The sequence below is a fragment of the Hesperophylax consimilis genome, chromosome 5 (assembly GCF_061612785.1).
Source record: "Hesperophylax consimilis isolate HC1 chromosome 5, BYU_Hcon_1.0, whole genome shotgun sequence".
NCBI classification, from domain to species: Eukaryota; Metazoa; Arthropoda; class Insecta; order Trichoptera; family Limnephilidae; genus Hesperophylax; species Hesperophylax consimilis.
In genome coordinates, this window is record NC_142840.1 from 14384096 (window position 1) to 14411673 (window position 27578).

Genomic DNA, 27578 nt, shown 5'->3' on the forward strand with positions numbered 1-27578 from the left:
TGCCTGTGTAATATCACAACATGCTACAAGGGGACAATTTGTGACTCGAGTGGCTGCAAGTGACCCCGATGTTGTGGACCAGGGACGTCTGACGTACTCAATTGTTGGAGGAAACGATCGTCAAACATTTTATGTCAATCACACTAACGGTCAGTACAAACCTTTCGCATCAATTTATTTTGCTATTTCAACGGGAATGGAAACGTTGTCTAAACAATAATGGCCTAACTTAAGCCTTTTCCTAACATATTCCTTTAAATCATAACTTTTTACCTTTGCTATTTCCCATCAGTAAATGTGCATAAAAGAAACATTAACATATCTAATTATGTTATTTTTTGCAGGTGACATCAGTCTAGTGAACATAGAAAAATTTGGAAACCATGGTCTAGTGGTTTTGAATGTATCCGTTTCGGATGGAGTGTATACATCATTTTGCCGTGTCAAAATATCCTTACATCCAGCCAACAGACATATTCCACAATTCATTCACGCACTGCAGGAAGCATCGGCTATGGAAAATAAACCACCTGGACTTCTTGTGGCAGTTGTAAGTATTAATTCATTATATTCAAGTATGTATCACATATCTAATCAAATTACTAGATCAACTACCACTTTAATGAAATTTTCATTAATTCTTCAAGCCTCTAGCATATTGACCATTATATTGATTTCGTGAAGATGCTGTCAGAAAGTCTAAGGACGGGTTGTTTCGGAGAATTTGAACAATTCATCAAATTTCAACGTTCATTTCCGGGTTCTGTGAAAGTCCTGTTCAAGTTCTGTTATTATATCATTATAGGCTAGTTGCTTGACAAAACTGAAATTAAAACAGAACTTGAAAAAATCTTTCACAGAACTGGAAAATGAACGTTGAAATTTGATGAATTGTTCAAATTCTCCGAAACAACCCGTCCTTAGAATTTGTGTGTACATACATATTTCCGCTTCACAATAAAATCCAAATAAATGGGATATTTCTGAAGTACCTGTAAACTAATAACTGTTTTTAAAAGCGAACTTATGAGCGAACAAATTGACTCTACGGGTAATAGCTGTTTGTTACTAAAACTGAACAAATTAGCCTGAGGAGTTAAGTAAATGATTTTATAAATGCATACATGTATCTACTCACTAAAATGTGGAAATCTAGAAAGAATGTAAATGTAATAGATATCAAGAAAGGGACGTTTAGATGGTTTAGCATTGTAGAACAGATGAACATAAAAAGGAGTGTAAGGAGAATATAATACGGAAGTTATTGGTAGAGGATGTAGGGGGAAGACCGAGGAAGACATGGCACGATCAAGTAAATCAAGTACTTGAGTTGAGCCATGTGAAGAGTTAGAATATCATTATACAAGTTATATAAATTAGACTATTTGCCATCAAATTAAATTTCCTGTAAATAAATACACATTATGTACATCCATAAAAAAGTGTACATACCTTTCTAAAAATAAATTGCAAAAAGTTCCAAGTAAATATTTTGAATAATGTATTTTTAAAAACATTCTTCAATAGGTCAAAGCTGAAGATGAGGATTTTGGCAAATATGGCCTAATATTGTATTCAATCCCATCAAATTACATTCGGGAAACATTCGCTTTGAACAGTCAAACTGGAGAAATAACAACCCTGGTGAAGTTGGATCGTGAAAAGAAAAGTGAATATGATATTCCAATAATGGCCACAGATGGAGGGGGGAAGTCTACATTCACAACGGTCAAAGTAAAGGTTGAGGATGAGAATGACAACCCACCTATTTTCATTTACAATGAATACAAAAAAGCGATTCACTTGAACCAAAGCCTTTCGAAAACTGTTTTACAGGTAAATTATTTATTAAACACTATAATATCAGTTGTATAAATGTAACATTCGAACAGGTGTATGAAATACTAAAATTCTAAAATATGTAATTCTTATATTTTTTGTATATATTATGAATTCATTCTGTCATTCTTACAATAGTTTGTTGTGTAATGGTCAGCACAGTTGCTTTTCAAGCAATTGATCAGGGTTTGATTCTCGGCTGGGGCAATTTAAAAATATATATATATATTTTTTTTTTTTAATAAGTGTATTTTTATATTATATCCTGTTATTTCCACATAAAAAAATATTTTTCCTTGGATTAAAATACACAAATATTGTTATTTTTCTCATCCTTAAACAATTGCACTTATCACAACATAAAATACAAGGTTCCAACCACTAATCTTTTCAAGGGATCTCTGGCCTCTCAGTCCTCTGTTTTTTTTTTTGGTTTTAGGCATTTCACCCTGAAAAGAGTGCTTTGTGCCGGTAACAGTTAAAGTGGATAAAAAAAAATTCGGTTTATCTATTGGGAGAATAATAAAACAAATTAAACATTGGACTCATTTAGATCGCTAAAACAAATTAAATGTTGAATTCATTCAGGTTAATAAACTTACATAAAGCCGTATGAACACGAGAATTGTTAAGAGATAAAAGGTATGAAATGTTAAGGGGGGACTGGTGTGTAATTTTAATAAGACGGCGGTATATGTTCTTGAAAGATGAATGATTTTTACAGTTAAAGAAAACGTGGTCGAGGGTTTCCTTTTCCACACCGCACTGGCAGACCGGATCATCCAAAACTCTAATTCTAGCCAAGTGGGATGCAATTGAACAGTGACCAATTCTCATTCTCTAAATACATGAAATGAATCGTTTTGATAGTTTTTTACCGTGAAACCATGGCTTAGCAGGGATATGGTTTTGAATTCCAGCATAGAAAGATCCAGTTCTTATTTTGGAGACTGCCCAATTTTCTTCCCAGGCACGAGTCATGTTGGATTTAAGAATCGGGAAGACATCGGAGATAGGGATTCTAAAATTTAGTGGGATAGTTCCGGAATCTGAACCAGATTTGGCGAGAGAATCGGCCATCTCATTACCCTCTATACCCAAATGGGCAGGGACCCAGGCCAATATCGTCTCAAACCCAGATTCACTTAGAGAATTGAGAAGATTTTTTATTTTACATATAATATTGTCTTCCGGATAACATATAATATTTGACATAATTTTAGTTAGAGCACTTAGCGAATCAGTACATAGTAAGGCTCGATGAATGTTGAAAACCTGGATTTGATTTAGCGCTTGTTCAATTGCAAAGCATTCAGCTGTAAATCTGGAAACTTCTTTCGGTAATTTATAAGTGAGATTGATGTTGAATTCTGGACTATATATCGATGCTCCACATCTTTTATTTTCAAATTTGGAACCATCAGTGTAAAGGATGGAAAATCCAGGGAATTTTGAAGCCACAATGCTTTTAAAACAGTCATCCACATTATGAAATTTATTTGGGGAAGATAAAATATTCTTCCGAAAGTCTGATGTTATTGTGTTCGGCATAAAAGTGATTGCCTTAAATGGAATATTGTATATAGGGAGATTGGGAACTTCTTGAAGATATTGGAGGGAAGATGACAGAGAATTATAGAGATGAAAACTTTTAATTAGGAGAGGAAAACATTTTTTTTCACTCAATCTTTTGTTAGAATTCAAATTAACACTTAGCCGATTAAGACTTTGTTTAATAGGATGATGTGATAACGATAAAGCCTTGAAAATATATTTATTGGCAAGGAATTGCCTTCTGAAATATAATGGAGGCTTCCCACATTCCACCTGAAGCGCATTAATTGGAGAAGACTTCATAGCTCCAATAATCATTCTGAGGGCTTTTGATTGAATTCTTTCCATTTTCTTATCTAAATATTTAGGGAGGGGGTCAAAAAGGAATGTGCCGTAATTCAAGTGGCTCCGAACTAGGGAATTATACATTAATTTAAGAGTGGTAGGATGAGATCCCCACCATACTCTGGAAACTGCTCGCATCATATTAAGTCCCTTTTCACACTTTGTAGAAATTATCTGAATGTGTGGAAGCCAGGAAAGTTTATGGTTCAAAAGAAGACCAAGGAATTTGATTTGAGTAGCGGTTTGTAGAGGCACATTATCAAAAGAGATTGAGAAGTGGGGAATTTTTCTTTTGCGCGTGAAAGCTACGACCCTTGTTTTAGATGCCGCCAGATTCATCCCATTTATTGACAACCAGCTTTTAATATATTGTAAAGCCAAATTCATTTCCTTAGCTGCAAGAATAATATTTTTATGTAACAAATATATAAGGATATCATCCGCAAAGTAAAGTCGCTTGATAGAAAAAGGAATTACTGAGTCTAGGTCGCTTATATAAATATTAAACAACAGAGGACTGATAACAGAACCCTGGAGTAAACCTCTCCATAGTTTGCGCCTAAAGCATTTAGAGGAAGACTCAATAATAATGGACCTATCTGTGAGCAAATTAATAATAAATTGGACTAGTTTCGGGGGGATTTGTTTTTTAATTAGCTTTTCTTTCACATTAAAACATTCAGTAAAACATCATCGTAAGCTGATGAAAGGTCAAGGAATGTGGCCAATGTATAAGAATTTAGGGATTGAGAAACTCGGATATCAGTTGTGAACAAACTTAAATTATCCATTGTAGATTTCTTTTTCCGAAAACCATACTGATTTGGTGAGATAATATCTTGACTTTCAACAAACCACTCTAGTCTGTTTTTTATCAAACGCTCCGCTACTTTCATCAAACATGATGAAAGAGCAATAGGCCGATAAGACGAAATTTCAGATGGATTTTTTCCAGGTTTTAAAATGGGAATGATTTTTTGAGTTTTCCAAACATCCGGAATTAATCCTGTTTCAAACATATTATTAATAAGAGATAAGAAATATTCAACCGCCATATCAAAAAATGATTTAATGAAACTATAAAATATTCCATCGGGACCCGGAGCAGAGTCAGAAAGGGCTCTTATCACTCGTTTCATCTCATCAATGGAGAAAGGAGCATCTAGCCAGTTAGAGTGAGATGGATACGGCTTAATAGAAGGCATTTCTTCACATCCGGCAACTGATGGGGGGCTATTTTATCCGCAAATCCTATAAGAATTTCTTCTGATATATGTTTGATTCTTGGCGGAGAATACGATGATCCAAATTTGTTTAAGCTAGACCAAACTGAAGACTGGGGAGTTTCCGGAGATAGGTTCTCACATAACTTCCGCCATCCAGCGCGCTTCTTATTTTTCAAAATTCGTTTGGTTTCTGCCTGGGCTTTTTTAACTGATAAAAAATTTTCTAGTGGCATACACTTACGAAAAGAGGAAATTGCTATTTTTCGAGAGTTGACGGAGCGAGTGCATTCCTCGTCCCACCACGGAGTAGAGTGTTTTATTTTAATGTTTGCATTGCGTTTTGGGATGGATTTTTCTGCTGCATTTATAACCATAGAAGGAAACGTCTCACATTGCATTCTGATGTCTCTCGGGGACGATTTTGTTAAATTAATAAGGTTATCTAGTTTAGAAGAGAAAGTGCTCCAATTTGCATCTTTCGTTCTAAATTTGAGATTATTTTTAACTGGGGGGAAAAAAGTGTTAAATTGATGGTGGAAGCGGATTATAATTGGGAAATGATCACTAGAGAGGGGATCGTTTAGGATGTCCCAAGAGCATTTAGATGCTAACGAATACGAACAAAGAGATATATCAACAGCACTTTTCCGTTGATGAGGGGGGGTGAATCTGGTTGGAGATCCGTCATTTAAAAAACATAGGTAATGGGTATCAATAAAATCTAAAAGATTGCGGCCAGAACGATTTGTTATTTCGCTACCCCAAGAAGGGGAATGTGCATTAAAATCTCCAAGGATCATATAAGGGGAACAAATCTGGGTTAAGATTGGTGCCCATTCATTTTCAATAAAAGTCGTAGAGGGAGGAATATATATTGACAATATTGTGATATCAGATAAGACAGCTGCTATTATCTGGATATCGTCGGAGGGAGTATGAATATTAATTTGTTTAAACGGGATAGAATTATGGATTATCAGAGCCGTGCCGCCTTTACCATCCGGTCTGTCGTGTCTGAGACAATAATAACCTGGAATTCTTAAGTGAAAGGAGGGTTTTAACCACGTTGCAGAAATGGCGGCTACTGAAACGTCGTGTTCGTCGAGTAATTGAATTAGGTCAGATTTGTTAGCGAAGAGGCTTCTACTGTTCCACTGTAGGATTTTGTTCAGTTTCGAAGCCATTGGGGAGGCAAGATAATAAAGATTTAATGTAATCGGCAGCGTTGGACGGTACAGTATTGTTGTTTGTAAGGATAGAAATTAAAAGGGTAATTAAAGTGTGTATAAAAGAATTATTATTCATTATTTCGGGGAGAGCAGGAGGGGAAGAATTACCATTAATGGCACACCCATTGGGCGTCTGGGATTTGGCATTCCCATTCGGGCTGGCCAAAATATTATTCAATTGTTTTTTATCAAGGTAAGGTGTATATTTTGGGTTGGGTTTGACTGGCTTGAGAATGGTTTCTCTGTGAGAAGATGACGTTGAATTTAAAAAGGTGGTTGTTTGGAAAGGAGCTGAGGATGATGTCATCTCTGCGAATGATTTTTTCGCAGGAGAGATTAACTTTGAGGCCTGAAGTACGAAATGTTGTCGGTAGCCATTTTATGTTTTATGTTCTTCTGTCTTGTTAATTCCGGACAGGCTAGACTGACCGCGGTATGTGCACCCAAACAGTTAATGCAAATGGGATCATTGGAAGATTTCGGACATTGATCAAATGGGTGACCTTCTCCGCAATAGTAACAACGTGGGGGGGAGCGGCATACGGATTTCGAATGTCCGAACCGGCAGCAGTTGAAACATTGAATTGTTGGAAATTTATAAACTTCGACGGGAAGCGAGGTATAATAAATTAACACACGAGACGGTAGGGATTGTCCCTCAAATGTAACAACAACAGACTGGGAAGGTTTCCAGATCGTGTTTCCGTCAGTAGAATCCTTGTAGTTCAGTCGACGTACTTTTAATACTTTCGGTGTTCCGTGAGAATTATTCAAAGCATCAACAATTTCAGCCTCTGGGATCTCCGCGGGAATTCCTCGCACAAGACCCATTCTCGAAAGGTTAAATGTAGGGATGAACGATTTATATTTATGATTTGAGAGCGAGTCAATTTTTTTACAAATCCATTTGGGGAAGCGGCAGTGTTAAACTCGATAGATAATTTATATCGCCCTTCCGGTTTAATTGAACCGTTAACAATACCAAGGTTATTATTTTTTGAGTCAAATACGAATTTTCCAAAATCTAAAGGATGAATAAGTTTTCCCTGTTCAGTTCTCTGAACATTAACGTTAAATGAACCGGAAGCTGAAGCAGGATAAAGTAATTCAGTACTTTTTGCATTATCGCTAGTTAAAGTACTTGGCTGGATGTTACTATTGGTGTTAAGGTCGTTAGGGGTCGAGGTTTGTTGAATCGGCGGTATAGATTTAACTTTCGATGGAATGTGAAGGCTATGCGATGGTCGTCGTTTACGAGATGGGAGCGTAATAGAAACCTGGCTCGTATTAGATTCCGAATCAGAAAAATCCAATATCGACCCTGGGTCGGGAGGTCTATCTTCATCTTCCTCCATTATATAAAAAAAACTTAACTTTTAAAAATTAAACTGAAAAAATAATACGCAGTCTATTTCATTGACTGTACAAACAAAAACGGATTAGCCGTAAGCAGGAATGCAAACAAATAGGTAAACGATAAACAATATTAAATAAAATGTAACAATAATCTCTTATCTGTACGCAGCGCAGGAACGGGCGAAGTAGCACTAAGCAATAGTAAGGTACACACAACCACTGTTGACCGCGGCTCGAATCGGACTCATGGTCCTCTGTTTTCCAACTTTGTTTTTCCTCCACAATCCATTTGTCAAAACAACTGCTTTGCATTTTTTTTTAAAAACATTAAACGTTAAAATGGAATACCTGCGTACAATTCAGTGATTGCACTAGATAAATGGGAAAAAACGATAATGGCATTTGAATGACAATAAAACCTTATTATGATGGTATTTTTAGGTAAAAGCAGTTGACCTGGATGATGGAAATAATGGAGAAATTGCTTATTCATTTTACGAAGCTGAAAATTCTGGCATTATTGAGTTGTTTGAAATCAACACTGATACTGGGGCCATTTCTTTGATCAGTACAATTTCAACTTGGGGTTAGTACAAATTACAATCTTTTTAACCTGAAATATTATAAATATATTTCATCAGCATATAAAATACACACAATAAATTCATGTAACTAAATTTTCAGAGTCACAAGTCTATCAATTTTGGGTTCGGGCCACTGATAGAGGTGTTCCATTTCAACAGGCTGATGTGCCTGTGGAGATTTTTATTGTATCTCCCAATGATGAAATCCCCGTGTTTGATGTAATTCATGATAAATATTTTGTGGTGGAGAACTCCATTCAAGGTAAACACAGAAATAGCAAATTTTCATAAAATGGCGTAATCTTTGTTTTTATAAATGCCTAATAAAAAACAGGAAAATATATTATTGATTTGTTTTTACAGGAACAGTTATAACGCACCTGAAGATGACAACAAATATTCCTGTAGCATTTCGAGTACTTGCATCGAACTATGATTCTTCATTATTTCACATTGATTCCACGGGTCAACTCATTATTTCTGGTACGCTGGACCGGGAAAAAAGAGATTCCTACGCGATCGGAGTCCTGGCCGAAACAAGAAATACCCCAGCAATAGTTTCATTCACTGAAATAATATTAAATGTTATAGACGAAAATGACAATGCACCATTTTTTCACTCTTCCCCGCTGTATTTATTACTTGCGGAGAATGTAGAATTAGGAACGACGATAATAAGAGGTATGTAAATTCAAAATAATTAATAAATTCATCATAATACTATAAGTGTTTCAACTTTCAACTAACAAGATTGATTTTTTCAACAGTGCAAGCGGAAGACCAAGACTTTGGATCAAATGGTGAAATCAGATATGCACTTGGTGCGGAAACGGGAGTTGTTGGAAATGTATTTGCAATAGATCCCTTTACCGGATGGATTTCTACACTTACAGAACTTGACCGGGAAACGCAACCTATGTACAAGTTCCAGGTTATAGCTATGGATAATGGCCACCAGAAGCATGTTACTAGAATGACAGTTATTGTCCGATTAAAAGATTATAATGACTGTCCGCCCATCTTCACCAAACAAATATATCTTGCATCAGTAAAGGAAGATGCTAAACCAGGTAAAAACAAATTTCTTGAGTCATGCTGCATTATTGCATTTTGTATCCATCCTACCATTCTGCAACACTTTTGTTTGAATTTTTATGAACTGTTTATTATGTTTATTTTTAGGAACTATAGTCATGACGCTGGAAATCACTGATGATGATCTTGATATAACTCCCATTGAATTTTATATAATTTCTGGAGATCCACAATGCCAATTCCATATAAGAGCCAGTGGTGAAGTTTACGTTACTAAAAGCCTTGACAGAGAGTCTGTAGCACATTACGCTCTTAAAATAATAGCTACGGATGGCACACACACTGCTACAACAACGGTATCCATTGAAGTTTTAGATGTCAATGATAACCCACCATACTGCATACGACACCGTTATTATGAAAAAGTATCTGAGAATGCTGCTGTCGGTACAAGTATTCTAACAGTCTTGGCAAGTGATGCGGATGAGGAACAAAATTCCAAACTCAGATATTTTCTATCTGGTTTTAAGTCTGAACATTTTGCTATCGATAAAAATACTGGGGAAATAAAAACAGCTATTTTACTGGATAGAGAAAATATATGGAAGTATAATCTTGTAGCTCATGTTCAGGATAAGGAAAAAACTTCCTGGGAATGCACTTGCGAAATAAACATCCACCTGTCAGACGTTAACGATAATGCTCCTCAATTCTCCATTAGCCAATACAGCGTCACGCTTCCCGAAGATGTCGAAGTTGGTACTCTTGTCATGAAGGTACACGCTGTAGATAAAGACCAAGGCATCAACCGAATTGTAAGATACACGCTGATTGACAATTTACAAGGCCAGTTTGCAATAACTCCCAACAGTGGAATTATAACAGTATTAGCGCCACTAGACAGAGAAACAAAGAGCGTTTTTAATTTAGAGGTTCGTGCTGCAGATCGGGGCTCTCCCTCCTTATGGAGTCAAGCCATGATTCACCTGACAGTGTCTGATGTGAATGATAACCCTCCAGAATTCGGTACAAAAACTTACTTTACTGTTGTGCCAGAAATAAATCCAATCGGCACAGAAATAATAAGAGTATTGGCTACCTCAAAAGATTCCGGAATAAATGCAGATATATTTTATTCAATTATTAGTGGAAACGAACATAAAAAGTTTGTTATTGATGCTAAAACGGGTATCATCGCCATATCTGATACATTGGACTATGAGAAAACGAAGGAATATCTTCTAACAATTCAGGCTATGGATAGAGGCACTCCACCGTTAAGCAATGTTGCAACTGTCAATGTTACTGTAATCGATAGCAATGATAATGCTCCTATCTTCAGACAAAATGCTTACACGGTTCAAGTTAGAGAAGACGCAGAAGTGTCATCTAATATTTTACAGGTGATAGCCAATGACCTGGATAGCGGGTCCAATGGAAATGTATTTTACTCAATAGAAAAGGGAGATTCTGCAAGAAAGTTTTCTGTTAACCCTATCACCGGCCAAGTTTCTATAATCTCTCCACTAGACAGGGAAGCTCATACAATGTATGTGCTGGAAGTCCTTGCCCGAGACAAAGGAATTCCAGTTTTGTCCAGTTCAGTCACCGTGGCCATTGAAGTCACCGATGCCAATGATAATCCACCCCTATTTTCACAATCCAACTACACAGCTATCATACAAGAAGGCAAACCCATTGGCTTCCTAGTTATAGAATTCATGATCAATGACAAAGATATCCATCCAAATGCAGAGCCCTACATTTTTGACATACGGTCTGGTAATGAAGATTCTGCATTTAATTTAGAACAAGATGGACTGTTAAAGACTGCAATTAAATTTAATCACAAAAGAAAAGGCAGATATATTTTACAGATCAGGGTGTTTGACAATGGCTCTCCTCCTCTCTATTCCGATACTTGGGTGGATGTGCGAATCATAGAAGAATCCCAACATCCACCAGTTGTTACTCCACTGGAAATCAATATGAATTCGGTTATGGATGAATATGCTGGCGGAGAAATTGGAAAAGTTATTGCCTTCGATCAAGATACATACGACAAACTCACATACAATTTAATCCCAGTCACTGAATTTGGTAACAGTACACCGGATCTTTTTAGAATAAATGAAAACGATGGGAAATTATTTGCTTTGCCACAATTAGACATTGGGGAATATTTGTTGAATGTCAGTGTTTCTGATGGAAAATTTACCACTTTTTCAACAGTTAAATTATTTATGGAACTTATAAGTGATGAAATGCTGAGAAACTCTGTTGTTATAAGATTTCGAGAAGTGACTCCTAAATTATTTTTAATGAACCATCGGAAAGGTTTCATACGGGCAGTGAGAAATGCAATAAACTGCCATCTGAAAGACATTGTCATTATTAGTATCCAACCGTCTTCAGATGATGTGAATTTAGTTCATAGACCTAAACGTTTTGCCTCTTTTTGGAATTCAAAGTATGATATTAACTCGTCAAACAGAACAAAGCGTGGTATATCTCATGATTTAGATGTTTTATTTTCTGTCAAAAAATTAACTGCACAAGGCAATATTGGATACTATAAATCGGAAACAATTAGGAAATTCCTCAATGTAAATTTGGAAGAACTAGAGGAATCAAGTAAACTCGTTGTTGAAGAAATGATTCGAGTTAAGTGTAATGCACACTATTGCGCTTATGGAGAATGCCAGGAAAAGCTGATTCTTGACAGAAATAATATCATTCACATACACACAAATGCAATCAGTTTAGTTAGCCCGTTTCATGAACATAAAACAGAGTGCAAATGTCAAGACGGATATGGAGGAGAGAGATGTGAAACTATAGTAAATGAATGCGCTCGTAAGCCATGTCCGGAAAATGAGAAATGCTTCCCTGATAAAAGTATTCAAGGCTACAGCTGTCGATGTGTGGATAGAATGGAAGAAGGTAGATGCCATCTAGAAATGTCCAAATGTTACAACGGCAACTGCTTAAAGCCTGCTAATCCCGTTTCCTTCGGCGGAAAAAGTTATGCACAGTACAGAATTGGAAAAGAAACATTGAACGGAAAGAGATTCTTCGAAGATTTGTTCATTCTATCCCTGAAGTTGAAAACAGTGAGCCTCTCCGGAAACCTTCTCTACGCTGCTGGAAAAATAGACTACAATATTCTTGAGGTAAATCTTACAGCTTATTATCAAGGACAACAAAAGGTCAACTTCTTTTGCTTTATAATTCAAATATAACCTACATACTCGTACATAATACTTTATTTGTCTTTGCAGCTTGTGAATGGCATAATCCAATACCGTTTAGAGTTGGGTTCAGGAGAGGGTATCATCAGGGTAAGTTCTGTCAAAGTGTCAGATGGTCGATGGCATGAGGTGAGGCTGGAGAGGGATGGTAGCAGTGCCCGCCTGACCGTGGACGGAAAACACGTGGCCCATGGATCGGCCCCTGGAATGAATGGGATACTCAATCTATTCACTGATGATTTATTCTTTGGTGCAGAAGTTAGAGAGCATCCAGCTATTCTAGGTTTGTATTTTCTTATAATTTATTAAAAAGTACCTATTTTTTTTTTCAAATGATTCACAAAAATAATTTTCTAATTCTTTTTTATTGTTGATAATCAAGCGCCAGGAAAGATGTCAGATCGGAAAATATAGGAATGTATTGTTTATTTCAGAAGACTTTTGATTCATCAAATGTTCTAATTTGTCAAGTGAATTAAAAATATGTACCTTAATGTTAAAAAATGTGTTAGGACTGGTTGTTTCGGAGAATTTGAACAATTCTTCAAATTTCAAAGTTAATTTTCAAGTTCTCTTATTATTTCACTTCTGTCAAGCAACTAGCCTATAAAGATATAATAACAGAACTTGAATAGGACTTTCAAAGAACCCGAAAATGAATGTTGAAATTTGATAAATTGTTAAAATTTTGTGAAAGAACCCATCCTTAATCAAGTAAATTTTTACTTAATTAATAATGCCAACCATTTTACAGGTTTGGAAGATATTCAGCGTGGGTTTTGGGGTTGCCTTGGAGACATCAGAGTGTCTAACGAGATGATCCCTCTGCATAATGGTGGGTCAGGAGGGTCTCTCATACTCAAGAGGCTAGCGAATGTGGAATTCAGCTGTCCAACTAATCTAGATCACCCCGGAGCCTGCGGAAGCTTGCCTTGTTTGAATGGTAACTATAATGCCAGCAACTAGAGATTGCCTGAAGTGAAATCAGTATGTACAAATGTACAAGTACATAATAATGTCTATATCTATTTTTTTTAATGTGTCCAAATGAACTGCACTTTTCTATTTCACTGTGGATAATCTCTCAATAACCAACGTACATTCTAATAACTCTAAACACAAATATTTTTGTATTATGTAATAAACCAAGGACTGACAGCTATACTGAAAATATGGTTTAGTTTTTGCTGTAAGAGTTTATTTCCATTAAATTTATTATTAGAAAGGAGCAATGAAGAAATTTGGCGAATTACCAGAAGAAATAAAATTAGAAGAAAACATAAACATATTTTAATGGCCTTCGTGGTCGAGGGGTAAGACTCGACTAGCAAGCCAGAGGTCGCAGGTTCAAATAATATGTAGTATATTTGCGGCACGTTCCAGAGTGGAAGATACTCTCAATATCACCCTGGTATAAAACCACCATTCAGAATTGAAACATTGCTTTAAATGGCTTTGGCTGTGTTTGGTGACTAGATTTGAATGGCCAGATAATTCCTCACCTTCCTCCTCCCCATCTCTTTCCCCTCCCCATTACTTTCATCCTCATAACATAAACTAATTGGGGATGCCATAGTCTCACTGGCTCTAAATGGTTGGGAGCAGTTGGGACTGTTGTGCGGTATTTACACCTAAAAAATATTTCATGTCGTTTGCAGTTTAACATACAAAAAAAAAAATCTTCTTCTTCTTCCTAGCACTATCCCAACTCATTGCCTAGGTAGGCTGTTGGTGTCGGCTCTTCTCGTTCTCAGGTTATAGCTTCTTCGGTTCTGAGTGTCGCTTTCATCTAGGCCGTTTCTTTGTAGGATTTTGGAGCATTGGGTCATCCAGGAGTTCTTTGGTCTACCTCTGGATGACTGTCTTTGAAGCTCTATAGACATTGCCTGCTTCACAGTGTGGTCTGGTGGTCTCCGTCTTATGTGTCCATACCATCTTAACTGTCGTTCCTCTAGCTTACTGTTTATGTCAGTGACACCCAGGCTACCACGAATGCGTGAGCTTTTAATTTTATCTTTTAATGATACTCCTGCCGTCCATCTAAGCATTCGCATTTCTGCTGATTCGAGTTGCCTAGAGTAGGAGTTGTACATAGTCCAGCATTCGGAGCCATACATTATCGCATATAAACATAACATACAAAAAAAAAAAAATTTAATTTAAAAATTTAATTTATTACGAAAATATGTGATTGACTTATTCTAAAAAATGTTTTTTTAATAATACATACATAATATATATATATAAGAATTGTATGAGAACACATACAACTTTGTACCTATTTGAATTACCACAAATAAATAAATAAGTAAATTCACTGTTATCTAACCTTGGGAGGCAGGTTTAGGTACCGCCGCCCCGGGAAACATTTATCGTCATGAATAAGTCATGGCCATGTATAGGTCACCCCAAGTGGTTCGCTACGTTTGTTGTTTTTTGAACCCTTTGACCCCTCCAACTTGTCTCTTGACCCATTGCCTTGTGTCACAGTGGGAGGGATATATTTGTATTTCCGTCACTCCTGGACACACTGATAACTAGATTCCTACCCAACCCTAATACCTTTTACCTTCCCAGAACTTCCACTACTTCCTTTCCTTAAAAAATACTCTCCACATAGCATCCTAAAAGATGACATAGGCCCTGAGGGAAATTATTTTCCTCAGCGCCTCATGTGTGAGGTTAATGTTAAAAAAAAACCTCTCAGGTAAATGAAATAACTTTTTTATAGTATTGAATACCTGTGAGTTATTTGTGTTTTCTACCACTTCTCCCAAAAAATATAGCTAAAACTTAACTTAAATATAAAACGTTCTTAATTTTAATAATTCATCTCTATCCAACTACCAGGTGGAACGTGCAAAAATCTGATAAAGGAAATAGAAGAAGAAAAACCGGAATATGAATGCCAATGCCATGAACGCTTTACCGGTGTCCATTGTGAATTAGATACAGATCCTTGTGCTTCTCAGCCATGTCTCTTTGGGGGAATCTGTTCACCATTATCAGAAGGTATGTTAATCAAAATTTTACATTGTTTCAAAACACCCTATTTTCTATGAAAATTATAACTGTACTTGCATTGATGTATTATACTAGATTGGCCCTGTCTATATTAAATCCATTTTAAAAATGACCCCACATAGCGCGTACGTCACAAATATGGAGATGAACTTAACAACCCAACTCTGTTTAAACTCTTTGTACAACCGTTCAAACTCGTAAGCGAAAGCACGGAGAATTTGTTGTCAGAGGTGTTGTAATATTGACATAAAACCAAAAAGAAACTAACACTTACAGCAAATTTTATGTGCTGAATAAGGGCTGAATCAGGAAAAGAATTGATAAAAAACACAAAATGATTTTAATTTATTTTATTTGTGTTTTTGAATTTTATACAGGTCCTATAGAACCAAAAACGTTTATATTTTTATTACTGTGCATAGGTTTTTTTTTTTAATTTACATTAATTTTAATTTTATTTTATTTTTATTTTTGTTTTTATATAGAATGGTATATAAATATTGAAGAAAGCAATCACTTTGTGACTTGACATCATTTTATTTTCTTTGGTTTTATTCCCAGTCGGGCTTTTGCATGCATTTTAATACAGAATATATCTAGTAAGCTATCGAAAATTATACAAAATAATTAAAGCTGATGAATATAAAATAATATTAGTAAAACGTTTAACAGTAACATAAAAATTATAGAGACTAGAACAACACTATGTAGCATTAAATAATCATACTACTATCATTCAATTAAAAGTTATTTTGTCTTTAACCACTTTGTTAGAATTGAGACATTGTGTCAACTAGTTTATCAACCTTCTTCAAGATAGCATTATTGAAAACTAACCTAAGTACTAAACGACTTTTCATTAAACATAATGTAAGATTAACATAAAGAGAGAGTAATGTTGCGTGTTCACAAGCGAGCTGAACCACGACTTATTAAGAAATATAAGATTGCTTCGTTCCTTTCCCATAATTCGTAGTTCGGCTCGCGTTCCGGTTCGCAAATGAATAAGCAGCAATGATGAGGACAGAGCTTTAGGGATCGTATGGGAGAGTGGTAAGGGGGGAGGGGGTGGAGGTTACATGATTACAATACATACTTATTTATTTATTTACGCCCGTTAAATAGAATTTTACGTGTTATTTACGGCATTCACGCACATCGGTTGTTGCAATTCTGGTAGAGGAACAGCCGGCTTGTCGATTACAGAAGAAGTTTCAGCAGGATCCAGAACCAGTCCTGTTCGAGAAGAAACAATGACGGTATCTCTTTTCGCAGGACCTGTGGCCATGGTGGACAGCAACTGTCCAATAAACAACGACATTATCAATTAAAACCTGTTTTAAAAAAAAACTTAAAAATTAAAACCAATCAATACATAATAAACTTGCTTAAGTTTTCACACGAAAATCAAACCAAATAATTACCGGAATAACAGGCAAAGCTTTTCAGTCTACACATCGGAAGCCGCTTGCAGTTGAATAAATATGTTTGGCGTGAAAATTATTAGAGCAAACGCGGTTTCCTGCTGATGGTACCCAGTTATTGTCACATAATTGAATGCGGATTGCTTCTAACCATTTCTCCATTTTTTTCCGGTTTATGTGGAAACCTAAGCGAAAATACACAAAAAATAAATGAAGTTATTAAATGACGCAATTTTATTTCTATCAATTCTTCTGCAAAAAATCGAAAAGGCGAAGCCCGAAAGGCAATGACGACTTAATACAACCCTGATTAGCAAAACGCACGGACCAAATAAATCACACATACACATGAGTTGTCGCGCCTCTCAATGCGTGTCAACGCTAGACGACTAATACATCCATAAGTATCACGCGTAGGTTGCGTGATTTTCGTATTCTCATCACGTGATAATAATTAACTTGATTCACCCTATTGGTCGAATCACTTGGAGGTGTGTTATGCATGTGACGTCACAAATTTGCCGGAAATAAATCTAATCTCGTTGAATTTTTCACATTTGTTAATACGCTGCCCTCAATCGATCTGTAAGGTACTGATATATTTTTGTATTCAGATAGCTGATTACATTTTCTAAAATAAAGTCCGTCATAGGTACAATCTAAAATATTTGGAACTGGGTTATTTTTGTGATTGAAAAAATGAACTTGCCCAGCATAGCTGACCAGCAAAATAGCTTAACTCTAGACCAACAAAAGGTAAAACGCAATGCACAGTGTCCATTTCGCATTGCGACACAATGCGTGCGCCTTTTCATAAATGTGCACGTGAACCAAAACAAAATTGAGTTGGTGTTATTTTTCACTGGTTACACCTAGTCTAGTTGTATTTAGTCTATGTGTACTTGGTATACTACTGATATAAAATGAATCTGCTCAGTAATTTGTACTTGTTAAGCAATATCGATGGTGAATACTAGAACTACAATAAACCAAAACAAATTCTTGACTTGTAAAATCAGTTTCCAAAGGTAGATTGATAGTTCAAGTTTTCTTCACCAGATTGGCACTAGTAAAAATGTCCACAACCCACAAAAGATTTTGTTAAGTGGGCACCTAACTTTTTCAATATTTTCAAGTAGGTATTTACTTTGAAAATTGTTTCAGGTCGGTTTGAATGCTCTTGCAATAAGAATTTGTTTGGACGTCGTTGTGAGATGGGTCGCTGGTGCTCTGGCGGGGGCTCTTGCCTCCATGGGGGAATGTGCGAAGAGGGGGATGCGGGGCCTACCTGTCGCTGCCACGGATATCATGGTCCTCTATGTGAGGTAAGATGATACTAAAAGTTATAAAAACTAGCTCAATTATTACATTGATGGAAAAATTTCCCAGGAAAAATTAATCAAGGCAGAATCTACTTAAAACATAAACAATTGAATGCCATTTTACCACAGATGTGGGTATAGAGCAGCGGTCGGAGAACTTTTTTATATATTATATTACCCCTTCCCCCCATTTTGAAAAGAAGACAATGAATATATATATAAACATTACTTATTGAATTAATTTACACAGAAAAAAAAAACGTTACATGAAAATAGTAATTATGTAATAGACAAAAAAAATAAAATTCTCAAAACGGATCAAACTAAAATTGAGATTTTCAGGTTCCCCTTTCAGTTTTTGGAGAAATGATGTTGCTTCATGTTTGATACAATTACTTCAAAATTGGGACTTTTTGATGTAAGAGCAATTTGAATACAGTCTTCGGCGTTTAATTAATTTATGTTCTTCGTTTTTATGTTCATTAGAGTGGAAAAGCCTTGTTCACAAAGATAGGTTGTTGCAAATGCAAGCAACTTTTTTACCACCTCCTCATGTGCAATTTTGAAAGCCTTTGTAGCTTTTGATATCCAAAAAGACGACAGATTGGCTTTGCTCAGTAATTGAATACGTGCTTCAGTATTAGATCGAAGTTCAAGTATTGTTTCTGCCAAACCCGGAGGTTCTTCCTGTATGTTAGCAATTTCACATTTAAAAGGATCTACAACCTAATTAAAAGTATGTATATCAAGATCTGGAAAGTAGTCAGAGAACCACTCTCTGAGTTCTCTGAGTCATCAAAAGTAATATTATCACAGTCTTCCAAAAACAAAGCTAACTTTGAAAAAGAAGCTATGTATCTTGTTCTGTTTTGTTTTCTGACCACACATGATCTCTGCCATTTTCACAGCTGCTGGTTTAACCAAATCTTCACCAATAGTATATGGTTTCTTTTTTCGAGCAATGAACCAGGCTACTTCAAAGCTAGCCTTTGATGCTGAACGCTGATCAAAGGTACCTAACAAGGTGCTGTCCAATCTTTGTCTTTTAACAGACATTTCTAAATTTACAAAGTATTCTCGCGGTTTGGAAGACAGCTGTGAATGTAAATTATCCAAATGTTTCTTCAATTGACTTTTTTTGAAAGATTCTGAAGACAGTATTTTCAAACATACAACGCACTATGGTTTCATTGTACCTCTGTCTTCTATTTGTGTAAAACCATAATTAAGGAATTCTTTCTGGTATGTTCTTTTCCTTTTTGCTGCAATCTGAAGGGTGACAGAAACAGTGGTTAAAAAACACATTAAAATTTAATAAATTATTTAATAATTATGAATAACATTTAATTATTAAATTAAATTTTCATTTTCAATTTGTGGCTTACCTTGATCGTTGAAATCGGTGATGAAATGATGTTCCTCGTCAGTAATTTGCGCACAGTCAAATGACGCGTCAGAAGTGGTCGAAAGCCCGTGCGTGAATGACCGTTGAGTGTTAGGTTTAAACATTACAACTTACGCAGCGCCTCTAGTGGCCGATGCAAGAAACAACGATACGTAAGCACGCACACACACAACGCGCGTCTCTTACTTCTCACACACACACCTGAATTGATTAAGTTTGTAAAAATACTAACACGTTTATGAAATAGCAAACTAGAAAAATTTCAATTATTTTTATAAGCAATAATTGTTCGCCTGAAACACTCATCCACATTGAAAAAATCTCCTGATAAAAAATACATGACGCCAACGGGACTCGAACCCGTGTCCATTCGATTTCCGGTCGAAAGCTCTGACCACTGAGCTATGGAGGCTTATCTCTTACCCGCGAAATTATTCAATATATGCTAGTGTTTCATTCAACAATTACTGCTTGTTACATTTTTTTCATCTGAGAACAACCAACTTTATTTTATATGAGAAAGAATAATTAATAATAATAAATTTGGCGTCATGTATTTTTTATCAGGAGATTTTTTCAATGTGGATGAGTGTTTCAGGCGAACAATTATTGCTTATAAAAATAATTGTTATCCTTTGTGCTATGCATAAATAAAATCTTGTCTTAAAAACATTAATTTATCAAAAAAATAATAATAGAAAAATTTCCTTATTACCCCAAAAAAAACATTTTTACCCCATTTGGGGTAATTTACCCCGGTTCCCCGACCGCTGGTATAGAGGGTGGACCGTCATACGCATTTGTCTTTGCTTCATCCATCTTCATAGATACTCTTCTCCTATACCGACCCTTGACGTGTTGGGAAAATTAATTTAATTAAATTAGTTGATGATTGTATTTGGTACACTACATAAACATGTCGCTTGAACCTCCTGTAGATAATCAATATTTATATGATCTGAATAAAAATAACTCAACTTTTAGCAATCCAAAGAACATTTTGTCTCCTTATTTTAAATCTGGAGTTAGTAATACATTTTATTGCCCTCGAATTAAAAAAAAATACTGTATCTAACAATATGTATTTACAGTTTGACGTAGATGAATGCAAAGGAGATCCTTGCTTGAATGGAGCCACATGCATTAACGAGCCAGGAAGTTTCAGATGCGTCTGTCCACCTGATAAGACTGGTAAGAATTTCAGCAGAAAAATAGTTGCGTCCATAGACAATAAAATAAATGAGCAATTGATTTATTCTGAATTTTCTTTAATGTTAAATTTGTTTTTTAGGTATGCACTGTGGAAATCCGCTTCATTCTGATGCTGTAACATCCGGAGTCTACGATCTCATCAGCAAAGATAGAATCCTCTGGCTATTGGGAGCCATTGGAGGCACTCTGATTTTGGTCATGATGTGTGGAGTCATCATCGGATGCCAGAAGAGGCAGTGCCAAATTCCACCTGATGCCAAACCTCATGTGCTCAATTCTAATTTAAAGCAACAACAAGAAATGCAGATTATAAAGGTATAATATTTTCCATAATTTATTTAATAATAATAATGGGAGTCAGTAGCAATAATAAACTAAACTAAGTAAATGGTTATGATAAGATATAATATTGTCTTCACAGTTTGTGACAATAATAACATCCAATATTCAGTAAGGTTATACTGCGCATTGTGCAGTTCAAAAACCCAGCCGTTGGGGATGGGACCCCCTGTTCCGGGTGTCCAGCAGGTCGAGTCAATCCCTTTTTTACCGGCCGATACGCACGACAGCTGAAGTTGTTTCCCTGTTGGCCGACAGAGCTCACCTCTGGCGTTATAAGAGCGAACCAAACGACTCTAGCGCCAATATTTTAATATGCAGCTAACAGTATATACTTAACAAGCAAGGTTAAACGAGATTTGCATTATTTATTAGCAACACACCAGAGCACAGAATAAAGCTACGAGTAAAATTCAGATTTGGTGACCAGATCTGAACAGCCAGGAACTTTCCACCTTCCTCTCCCCCCATCTCCTTCCCCTCCCCACTACCTTCAATACGTACCCCGATTATGGATGCCAGTTCTTACTCCAGACGGCATTTGGGACTCTTGTGTGGTACTCGGATAAAAGGGAAATTATTGGAATGATTTAACATTTTTATGTTGTCTTTCACAGCCGAGAGGATCAAAGCTATCTAATTTAGAAGTTCAGTGCGGCGTTATAGGGAGCGTGGTTGGAGAAAGACCAGTTTCTTATACGCCTGTCAGTACGTCGCACGATCCACAAGTCATACTCAACAACATGGACATACTTCGCAACTATGGATCAGCCGGTAAAAACTTACTGTGTATTTTTTTAACCTTTATAATAAAACACCATAGGATAGATGGTGGGGCGGCCATCTTGAACTCTACCCTTATTTAATATTAAATATTATTATTTAAAGAAATAAAAATAAATCTCTGTATAATAAGAAGCAAATAAATACAGTCATTTTTATGTCACACTTTATTAGAGAGTCGTCGACTTGCACAACCCTCTCTGGAATTTTTCAGAAATCTGTAGATATAAATGTCATGGAAAAACTGTTCTGAACACTTTGAATATAAAAAGAATACACCTTTTATGTTAAATGTCAACATCATTTTACATTATTCTCTTGGTATTATTTAGTTAAAAATATTAATCCCCTCCCCCCCCCCCACTCTTCACTAATCCCTAGTCACGCCCACAACCCCACTTCAAGTAATATATTATGTTCACCAATTGTTTTGTAATGTTAGGTTAGTAGATATTTTGCCCTGAGGAAGGAACGGTTGTTCCGAAACCGGTCGGCGTTTATTAAAAAATGAATATATGTTATTGAAATTTACACTTTACGTTTATTGATGTGTACCTATTTTTTTTCTAATGAAACTCTGTTATAAGCTCTCTCTTTTTCTCATTAACCATACATGATCATTTTACTGCCTCTGTGGTTGAGTGGTTACGATCCTTGGCTACGAATCCGGAGGTCGCGGGATAATATCCCGGCATGCGCAAGTAAATTTTATTTGTGTTATTTCACAATTATTTACTATTGAAAAATAATACATATTGTGTTCAAAGTATATTTGCGACCGTTCTAGAGTGGTAGTCACTTTCTTTCAGTATTTCCCTGATGAAAGACCACCATTTAGCCTCACAACATACCCCAATTTGTGATGCCATGGTCTCACTGGCTCCAGACTTACTCACATAATTTTTTTTTTTTAAATATAGCAGAAAGATTGGTTAATGTAAAATTTGGCAGTCGAAAATATGTTGAAATTAATAAATTGTGGCACTGATAAAACTGTTAAGCATTGAATAATCATTATTTCAGGTGATGACTTAGAGAACATTCCGCCCGACTACCGCAGAAACCTGAACAGGGATCCCGGCACGGCCAACAGTTCGTCCTGTGGGGAGATGGACACTCTACACAAGCCCAGCTGGTCGGACCAGATGCATATTCAGACTTTTCAAGATAATAGGATTAATAATGGTGGGAACTTATCTGTTAATATAATAACACCATTCAATTCAAAGTTTCTTTCACATTCTTGTGTGATGGGCCATTTGGATGGATATTTTGTTTCGGTTCAGGAAAGATTTCAATACTGCAGATATTTTTATTAATTTATCTCAATCGTGTTCATTACCATTTCCTTCAGCCTCACAACATTTTCATACTGAGCATTCCAAACCCGTTGGCCCAGACAGTTGTAACTCTTATATAATGTTACACAACAAATATTAGTTTCCGACATTCTGTAGCAATATTCAAATTGACCAAAGAGTTATGTTATGAGGGTTTTAGTGGAACTTAGTTTATCCACAAGTTTTAACTTGTAATACTGAGATACTTTTTTCAGATTTAACACGCAGACTGAATAAAGATGACAATATTATAAGTCCACCAAAAGGTACATTAATTATTTGACCTACTATGCTAAAATTAAATACTTTTTATCTTGGTAATATCTAGGTGATTGCATTATAAATTTGTATTTTTAGGATATCACTGGGATTGTTCTGATTGGTGCACTAACGTTGGAGTGGGGGCTCCATTATCCAACATCGTAGAGGTCCCAGGAAGTGAGGTACCAGATTCCTCCAGTTATCACAGCAACGACAGTACGGAATATTCACAGAACATGCCTGTTCCCAGTACTATATGTGATGTTCTGCCATCACCTCCAAATGTCATACCATTTGATGAACCTAAATCTTGCAGCTCCTATCCTGCTGATGAGAAAGAGATGACCGATGATGGTTATGAACTAAATAGGGGTAAGATTTTGTTTTATCCCGATAGCCTGAAATTTTGAATCAAATTATTATTTTTTTAAATAACTGCACAATCCTAAGTTAAATAAACAAAATTATAATATAATTTAATGAGGAATAATTTTAAGTTAAGGCATTTATTATTGTTATATTATGTAAAATATGTAATATATTTATTATTGTTATATGTATTAATATTATGTACATAGCTTTAAATTGTGTCATTAGTTAAAAATTGATTTATTTTTATATCTTTCTTTAACTATAATAAATAATACAAATAATAGAATTAACAAACCATGTACATACGACGAAACACAACAAATTTTTGAACTACCTGATAATTAATTAGTTGTACAATGATCAGATTGAAACATTTAAATCCAGGACCAGTGATCAGTGAACATGGTATACACATAACAGATTTGTTCAGATTCCAACCACCATAATATATTTCTAATTGTTCCTATTTTGGTCTTCATTCCTCTCCCATTCTTTATTCTTATAATAAAAATCCTAATATAATGTTAACTAACTGTTTTCAGGTGGAAATTATTTGCTTCACCCAAACACCTACTTGCCCTGCTTTACATACAGTTCCACAGATGGAGAAGTGGAAGTAGAGCAGAACGATATAGACGAAGAAGCCGGAGTAGAGCCTTACGGATTCCCTTCTACTCGCAGGCGCCAAAATTATAAGGACAGTGAAATCGGCTCCGTCATCACTATGCTAGGTTTTTATCTGACATTCTATTCAAATGAAAAACACCAAAAAAAGTACATATCACCACTGCATGTAGATTCTTCAAATGAAAACATATAATGTTGACCAATTTGCATGTCTTCTGGATTGGCAAACTCAGTTCATTCAATTCAATGTCATTGTCAGTCAAGTGGCAGTTTGTTAGGATAACAAATTTAATTTTGTGCTATGCATAAAAAAAACTTGTCTTATAAACATTAGTTTATCATTAAAAAACAACACTTTGTTAGGTTGAAAAGTGGGGAGGCACAAACATATATTTTTATGTATTATGTTATATAGTAAGTTTTTAACATGAAAATAACATGTCGTCCTTCCGGGAGGTCGCTACATCATCTGCATCCATCGGTCAAACACTTTTTGACCTGCTCGGGAGAATGAACCCAATATATCTGCCATCAGACTGAGATTACATCATCCACACAGTTCTGCTGGATTAAAAAGTTAAATAATATAATATTTTAAAATAGCCATTGGTCACAGTCTCTTTCACTTTCAAGTTGAAGGTTTAATACATTTCAAAGTATGTACTACTAAAGTGTGGACACATCATTTTATATTTAAAAAAAAAAAAAAATTCAGTATGTTTTCAAGTTGAGATAATGTCTTAATATGGTACTGAAATATTTTTAACTTTTTCGTTATGAATCTTAACTATATGTAGGTATCCAGTTTGAGAAATTTCATAAAATGTTAATTGAAACCCGTTTTTATTGCGGATTTTATAGCTGAAATTTTATTGCAGATTATCTAGGATAACCTTATACATTTTCATTATTCATAGCCCCCCGAGATATAATCAGTTGAGATTCTGCTATCGCACTTTAAAAGTTATGTGTTTTTCTTTTATTTCAGATGAACACAACTCCCTTCTCGGCAAAGGCTCTACGAGTGATGTTTCAGTGAATGTTTGCGAAATTGAGGACTCTGATAATGACTACGAGAAAACGAATGTAAAGAAAGTAAAATGGAAAGACAACTCACCGCAGCATTCGCAAGTGTGACGAAGGATGTCTGCCTCTTTCATTGCAGAGGCTTCTGAAAATTTCACACGCGAGTGTATTAGGAAATATTATATCAGATACGGCTGAACACTGTCTAGAAAAGGCAGATATTATGGCAGAATGGACAGAGTGGAAGTATCAAACAAATTATTCCACAAAGCATTCCAATGATACCAAAGCATCTACGACCTACTGATCTATCCAGTCAATAAATTATATTATGTAAAATAAGAAAAATTATATCTTTCATTAATAATATTAATCTGTGGAGAGAATCAATGAAATTGAAGACGGCAGTGAAAATTTGAGAATTCATCTTAAAGGCCTTTCAATTTCTGATGGCAAAAATAATTTTACATACTGATAATAATCTCTTCTGAGCATAAAATAGAGAAGTGAAAAAACTTACTAGAGTGGATGATAATAGTTAAACAGATACGCTTTCCATTGTGTAAATAATCTACATAAGACTATTGATAAACGATACTTTTAATAATTTAATTCGGGCAACTCTCAATGTCCGATAAAATGGTGCTCAAAATCATAGTGTCATATCAAACATCATAATCGTATTAAAAAAACATTTTCATATTGTGATATTATTTTTAAATATTGTTTTAAGTGACTTATAAAGAAATACCCACGGCGGCGGATGGAAGTATTTCCTTTTACACTCATGAAGAATTATTTCTTTCCCCCCTATATTTAACAAACCTTCTGACTGCACTGCAACTATGTAAATTGTTATCTACATAATATAGTATTTTGTAAAAAATGTATGATAATAAAAATAATATTTCTGACACAAGTGTTTTCATCTTCTTGAAAAAAATATATTATATAGTCTGTATCTTTCAGGTTAACAAACCAGTAAGTTTGTGGTTTAACCTTTCCTTGCCGGTGCTGTCAATTTAGTGGACATTGTCCCTCTTCACTCAAATATCTCTGTAAATACACCAAACAAATAGTTCATATTTTAGATATTCCTCCGCAATACATTTATGTAATTGATGAAATGATTTCAATTTATAAATATTTACCGAGTGTATAGCACCGAAGCACAAGGAATTTTTTAACAAAGTAAAGGAAGTGTTAATACGGGTTTTGTGAAGTTTCTTGAAAAATACAGACTTGTTCTCCTGTTATTCTATATTCAATGAACCATATTTGAACAATAATAGATTTAGAAGTTCTGTGAAACAACTGGCCCTAACATTCTATCGCAATACATACATGATTTTAGAGAAGGTAATGAATTGGAGCAAATATTAAAGGATATTTGGTACGCATCGCTCTACATATCTCTTATAGGTGTTGTACTGTTTGACAACATTAGGTCAGTTTATTTTATGTTTATGTTAATTTTTTCCTCCCTCATTTTCTCAGTAAATAATGTTCAGTAACAATCAACAACTTTGTTTCTTCATTCCTTTTTCACAGAAATCACTAATGAAATATCCAGTCTCTTATTCTCTTATCCCTTTGCAACCGGTGGAAAAAAATCGGAATAGCAATGCACCATACCAATAAAGCTTTTATTTATGAACCCTTAGGTCAGGGAAAAATAATTTTAAAAATCTCCAGAAACCAGATACTTAGAAAAAGTACACGCACGATCGTGCGGTTCAGGAGTAATTTGACATGCGCATGATCGTGCGCATACCATTATTTCGGTATAATTTCTCTTAAATAAACACAATTCAAATTTAAAAAACAATATTTATTTATATTTTTTCATGAATTTACACATTTTTGAATATTATATTTTCTGGTGGTAAGTATAAAAACAATTCTTCCCTCGAGATAAACACAGATACACGTTGCATTTTTCGCAGCGTATTTTGGAACGGCTTTTGCAAATTTTCTTGGCGGCAGACTCTGGGAGCATTTATCTCGTCAAAAACTGGGAGATG

The 27578-nt window shown here is 35.3% G+C and overlaps 1 protein-coding gene across 1 annotated transcript; it reads left to right on the plus strand.

The window, feature by feature from the left end:
* Positions 1-79: 79 nt before the first annotated feature.
* Positions 80-26392, plus strand: LOC149423567 (fat-like cadherin-related tumor suppressor homolog). Its single transcript, XM_089632260.1, has 20 exons — positions 80-149; positions 345-550; positions 1528-1836; positions 7991-8135; positions 8234-8395; positions 8497-8814; positions 8901-9203; positions 9316-12341; positions 12450-12702; positions 13174-13362; positions 15270-15431; positions 18032-18192; positions 20686-20785; positions 20886-21121; positions 21718-21919; positions 22952-23113; positions 23484-23534; positions 23626-23901; positions 24444-24632; positions 25517-26392. Exons 2-20 carry the CDS (start codon positions 515-517, stop codon positions 25663-25665), a joined length of 6429 nt encoding a protein of 2142 aa, XP_089488386.1. The 5' UTR covers positions 80-149; positions 345-514; the 3' UTR covers positions 25666-26392.
* Positions 26393-27578: the final 1186 nt, after the last annotated feature.

Bases quoted from the DNA above. Each gene is read 5' to 3' on its own strand.
- LOC149423567 (XM_089632260.1), top strand. From the start codon at position 515: ATGGAAAATAAACCACCTGGACTTCTTGTGGCAGTT. The intron at 551-1,527 runs GTAAGTATTAAT...ATTCTTCAATAG, and splicing joins CTGGACTTCTTGTGGCAGTT to GTCAAAGCTGAAGATGAGGA. The intron at 12,342-12,449 runs GTAAATCTTACA...TTGTCTTTGCAG, and splicing joins TAGACTACAATATTCTTGAG to CTTGTGAATGGCATAATCCA.